Source organism: Pelophylax lessonae (assembly GCF_965119305.1).
Source record: "Pelophylax lessonae genome assembly, chromosome: 7".
In the NCBI taxonomy this organism is placed as follows: Eukaryota; Metazoa; Chordata; class Amphibia; order Anura; family Ranidae; genus Pelophylax; species Pelophylax lessonae.
The window spans coordinates 46442962-46448961 of record NC_138774.1 but is presented as its reverse complement, the minus strand read 5'-3'; the positions used below and the strand labels follow the sequence as shown (position 1 = coordinate 46448961).

The window sequence follows — 6000 nt, the reverse complement described above, 5'->3', positions numbered from 1 at the left end:
TCCTCCTCTATCTCTACATGGTCCCCATGATGTACCTGTACATGCAGCAGTGTAATGGGCACAGTGCCATTCCTGCAGTCTTGCACTGGGCCTGCTGTCCCCTCCCCCTTCTCTCACTCGGCCCCTCCCCCTTCTCTCACTTACCTCCAGTTCACAGAGGAGTGTGATGGACTAGAGGCGGTTCTGGTACCGCCCACGTGGGAGGGGATTCTCCTGGAGAGAAGCAGCAAGTGTACTTGGAGAGAAGAAGTGTCTGATGTGTGGAAATTAAAGACTTTCATAAGAGAGGAGGAGGCGGGACCTTTGTTGCTGGTAATAGCTAGTGTGGAGGCAGCAGCTGAAGGCAGCTCAGGGTGTTGCCCAGCTCTGTGCTGCCTGTCACGGGTCGACTGTGCTGAGCAGGTGTAAGCAGGGCGGTGCAAGCATAAGCACTTGAGTGACTCTCAGCTTTAGCGCCCCCCCCCTCTCCTGCTGCCCTATGGCGACCGCCTGAGCTGCCTTATTCTGGCGCCAGCCCTGCTAATAACTGCAGACATCCTAAGTCTCCCGCAGCAGCCGGGAGGTTGCACGGCACTTGTGGGTGTCTGTGAGCCGCCGTCCAAAGGCGGGAGACTCCCGCAAGTCGCGGGAGACTTGGGATGTCTGAGAGCGGAACTGTGGTGATGCAGATTGGGTGGTGAGAGATGATGTCATCTCTATGCTGGCCCGCCCTGCTCGCCAACCCATTCGCCGGCCCGCCGTAGCCCGGTGGTTGGGACCCCTGAACTAGAACTCGTGCTTGAAGTGCTCTGTAATGCCCCGTACACACGTGCAGATTATCTGAAGACTTTTGTCTGCAGACTTACCTTTTCTATGTAGTGCAAGGGCCTGCCGGATTGCATACAAATTGAAAGTGTTTAGGTTTGACCTCATATTATATGGTTTTGGTAAGTCTGCAGACAAAAGTCTTCAGATAATCTGCACGTGTGTACGGGGCATAAGTGTACAACCTGCCAGTGAAAATGTGCAGCAAGTTATCAAGACTTACAATTCAACACTGCCAGAAATGTGTGGTAAGTTATCCTTGCTATCTGGGATAGAGGAAGCAATAGAGGGGTGGGGGAGGGGGGGGTTCCATGGGGACACTTGAGAGCCCCAGCAGAAGATTTTACTTCACTTCCACCTGAAGAGAGACACAGAGAGCAATTCTAACCTAAACCTGACTTCTTTTCCCTACCTAACACATTCATACATGTCTGGATTTGGGCTTCAGGTGTTTGTTATAATAATGAAAAAAATCCTCTTTTCTATTCTGAACTGCGAATTACAAAATGTCTGCTAGTAACGCGGCTTCAGTTTCTGTGCCAACCAATCACATCTCCCCGCACAGTGACCATGGCTCAGGATCTGGAATTCCCCCACACTGACTCCTCTGTCATCATGTTTGTCTGACATCTCTCCATTTTACTTTCACTTTCTCCCATTATATTCCTCAACTAGCCAACCTTTTCACACTGCCTCTGCCCAGCAACTGCTGATCACCAACGTATGAATTTTCCTATTGGATGAGAGGTAATTATCACCCAATCAGCAGTGTCCTGTGTACAGAGTCTCCGCCTCCTCCTGTACAGAGAGTATCAGTAGAAGTGGGTGAGGTGAGAGGACAGGTCGTGTTCTGTACAATGAAGAAAATGGGGCTCTTTTTGTTCATTTTCATCTCTATGACTGTCATAGGCGTCCATTCTGGTGAGTACAGTGTCAGTATTTGGGGAGGGGGGGTTCTTTGTCATGCCGTGTATGAGTTATTCTATCTATTATATTGGCAGTACTCTACACACTACTATACATAAAATATTTTTTTTCAAATGATAGGTGATAAATGCACAGCCCCCAGTGACTAAAGCGATGGGTAGCTTCTTTTATTCAGCCAACGGGATGGACGCAATAAAAAACTGACAGATTCCTCCATCCACACAAACGATGTCCCTACCAAGACATTGTATTCTGACTGCGATACTCCCCTCTGACAGTACACTGATCAACTAATGTTTTTCAACTTATTTGTGTGACAGAAGATGATCAAACGATAGCATTCTGTTGAACCGAGATGGCCACACACTGATCGAAATTCAGCGGGTCGCTGCTAAACCAGACCAATTCCGATTTATCTCTGACCTCCTTTAACCCCTCGGTCCCACTTTCTTCCTCGGCTGTCCCTCTATATGGTCTGATGTACACACCTCTAAAAAATGTACTATTTAACAATCAGATATGTAATAGCACACTAAACATTAAATGTCCACATTTATTAAAAAAAAAAAGAAAAATAGAAAAACCGAATGTAGTGATGAAAAGTAGGACTTGTTGGTTTAACCCTGTGGTCTCCAAACTGCAGACCCTTGCTAACTTTTATCCAGCCCTGGGGGCACTATGCCTCCAAATGACACCAACAACGATATTCTATTATTCCCTCTGACACCATCAACAAGGCACTATTCCTTCCTCTGACACCAACAACGAGACACTATTCCTTCCACTGACACCCACAACGAGACACTATTCCTTCCACTGACACCCACAACGAGACACTATTCCTTCCTCTGACACCAACAACGAGACACTATTCCTTCCTCTGACACCAACAACGAGACACTATTCCTTCCACTGACACCAACAACGAGACACTATTCCTTCCTCTGACACCAACAACGAGACACTATTCCTTCCACTGACACCAACAACAAGACACTATTCCTTCCACTGACACCAACAACGAGACACTATTCCTTCCACTGACACCAACAACGAGACACTATTCCTTCCACTGACACCAACAACGAGACACTATTCCTTCCTCTGACACCAACAACGAGACACTATTCCTTCCACTGACACCAACAACGAGACACTATTCCTTCCTCTGACACCAACAACAAGACACTATTCCTTCCTCTGACACCAACAATGAGACACTATTCCTTCCTCTGACACCAACAATGAGACACTATTCCTTCCTCTGACACCAACAAGACACTATTCCTTCCTCTGACACCAACAATGAGACACTATTCCTTCCACTGACACCAACAACAAGACACTATTCCTTCCTCTGACACCAACAACAAGACACTATTCCTTCCTCTGACACCAACAACAAGACCCTATTCCTTCCTCTGACACCAACAATGAGACACTATTCCTTCCACTGACACCAACAACAAGACACTATTTCTTCCTCTGACACCAACAACAAGACACTATTCCTTCCTCTGACACCAACAACAAGACACTATTCCATCCACTGACACCAACAACGAGACACTATTCCTTCCTCTGACACCAACAATGAGACACTATTCCTTCCTCTGACACCAACATTGAGGTACTATTTCTCCCACCAATACCAATGTCGGGGCGCTACTCCTCCTCCTACTGACCACCAACACTGAGGCCATGTTTATTCTCACTGATCCTGGGACATTTTCTACCCCCACTGGCTACAATCCGCCCCCCCCCCCCTAAAGTCTGAAGGACAGTAGACTGGCCCCTTGAAAAGTTTGTGGACACCTGGTTTAGCTGGAGCTGGAGTGTGCCCTTTTCCTACATCGTTTTTCTAAAGTCTCCATTCACACCTGTGTGACACTGACAATGCACGACTAGAGGAATCCCACCATTGTTTGTATGACCTAAACACTTTCAATTTGTATGCAATCTGGCAGGCCCTTGCACTACATAGAAAATGTAAATCTGAAGGAAAAAGTCTTCAGAAAATCTTATAGGGCTCTTTCACACGGGCGTTCCGCATGTCCGTATATCATCCTATTTTTTGCGGATGATATACGGACATAATGTCTATGGGCATTGCGGATGTCAGCGGAATACCATCCGCTGACATCCGATTTTCATCCTTTCAGTTCTGTTCCGTTTTTTGGAACGGAACAGAACCCTATTTTTTTCTTCCGTTTAAAAAAACGGAAAGGGCGCAAAATCGGATGTCAGCGGTGTCATCCGCTGACATCCGCAATGCCCATAGACATACATTATGTCCGTATATCATCCGCAAACGGATGGGATGATATGCGGACATACGGAGCGGATGACACAAATGTCATCCGTGTCCGTGCAAAAAAAAAAAAAAGCGCTGGAGTGGAAGAAAAAAAACTGAGCGGCCGTGTGAAAGAGGCCATAGTGTGTATCTAAGCTGTTCCTCCTCAACTAGGAACGTTGGGAGGCAGAACACAAATCTGTTAATGGTGATTCTGCCTATTAGGACTTTGTGGGTCAAATGGTTTATGTAAAAAAAATAGACTCTGATTGTTCTATGTATGAGCGTCTCTAGGCCAGTTTAGGTATTTGTTAATCTTGAGTCCTTCCATTTGACTATTACCGAGGGAACCATTTTGTGTGTTGATCGTGTAAAAACAGTTTCGATTTTACTCAGACTAAGGTGTGGTTGAATCTCTCAGTGAGAGCTGTGGGGTGATTGGGGATTACGAATTAAAGCCTTTTCATTTAGTTATGGGTCAAGAGGGATTAGAACTTCTTGAGGTATTTATTGCTTACTATGACCCCATTGGGGTGATTTAACCTCACTTTCTGTACTGCAGACACTGGGACGGGGATGGGTGTCTCCGGTACAGGAAGCCACAGTGCTTAGAACCATCTCCAATATATCTAAACCAACAACAAAGCTTTGTCTCGATTTAAATTTTTATTTTGGTTTTATAAAAATAAAAAAAACACAGGCTCCATGCACACTGGCCTAAAAATCACTGCTTCTACAGGAGTTTAGTGTTTTTCCTGTAGAAGCAGCTTGATGTTATCCTATAAAAACATATAAGTGTAGCGCGTGAAATGAAATATAGGAGAACTGCACAGTCCTTGATACAGACAGTCCGTGTATAAAACGTCTATATATAAAAAACTTCCAAGAAAGATCAAATTAGGTGCTCCTAAGGACACTCCAAACACCGATATCCCCGTGTAGGAAGTACCACCACCAAAAGTAAAGGTTGGCCTCTTACCACAGTAATTTGATCCCCATGACAGAGATCAAAAACAGCACATTTCAACCTCCACTGGCAAATCCTGCACCGGCTCGCTCACTGATCACGTCCACTTCCTCACAGTTAGGGGGACGACGTCAGTCTCTGACGAAACGCATAGGAGGAGCCTGCGGTGCGTCACGCCGAGACCATAGAGGCGACGCGGCGGCCATTTTCCCGGCAGGAATTGAGCCTCGAGGACACCCTGATTCACACACGCCATACAAATTACAGCCAAATGTGAGTTGCCACTTGTGGATTATGTCCAATAAAGTTGTTTAACGGTAATACACTATGGCAGTTGTTTCCCTCTTCATATGTCATAACTAACTGTGAGGAAGTGGACGTGATCAGTGAGCGAGCCGGTGCAGGATTTGCCAGTGGAGGTTGAAATGTGCTGTTTTTGATCTCTGTCATGGGGATCAAATTACTGTGGTAAGAGGCCAACCTTTACTTTTGGTGGTGGTACTTCCTACACGGGGATATCGGTGTTTGAAGTGTCCTTAGGAGCACCTAATTTTATCTTTCTTGGAAGTTTTTTTTTATATATAGACGTTTTATACATGGACTGTCTGTATCAAGGACTGTGCAGTTCTCCTATATTTCATTTCAAGCGCTACACTTATATGTTTTTATTGTCTAAAAGGATCTGTTTTATAAAATTCGTGGATCAAGTGTTGGCTGCTCATTTAATTTATTATTGATATTTTATTTACAATATTGTACTGTAATACTTGTGCTTATCTCCCATATATGCGCAGCATATTCTCAATGTTTGATGTTATCCTATGTGTCCATGCACATTAGGATGATTAGAGGCATATTTTTAGCTCAACGTTTAGAGGCAGAAAAAAACTCTTCTGGTTTACGTTTCTGATTGGAGTTTTCTGGCAGAAAAAATGCAAAACTCATCTAAACTCTGTACAAAAAACACTCTATATGAGCGTTTTTTTCTGCCAAGGGAGCTGGCATTTTT

General features: G+C 45.0%; 1 protein-coding gene across 1 annotated transcript in view; it reads left to right on the top strand.

The window, feature by feature from the left end:
* Positions 1-1627: 1627 nt before the first annotated feature.
* The window catches only part of LOC309560450 (uncharacterized protein), a gene marked incomplete at its 3' end in the record, with an annotated part of 506030 nt that continues 501657 nt past the window's right edge, over positions 1628-6000 (top strand). Inside the window, exon 1 of the mRNA XM_082264083.1 lies at positions 1628-1725. Coding sequence (XP_082120209.1) covers positions 1662-1725 — 64 coding nt within the window. The 5' untranslated portion in view covers positions 1628-1661. The remainder of the gene's footprint in view (positions 1726-6000) is intronic.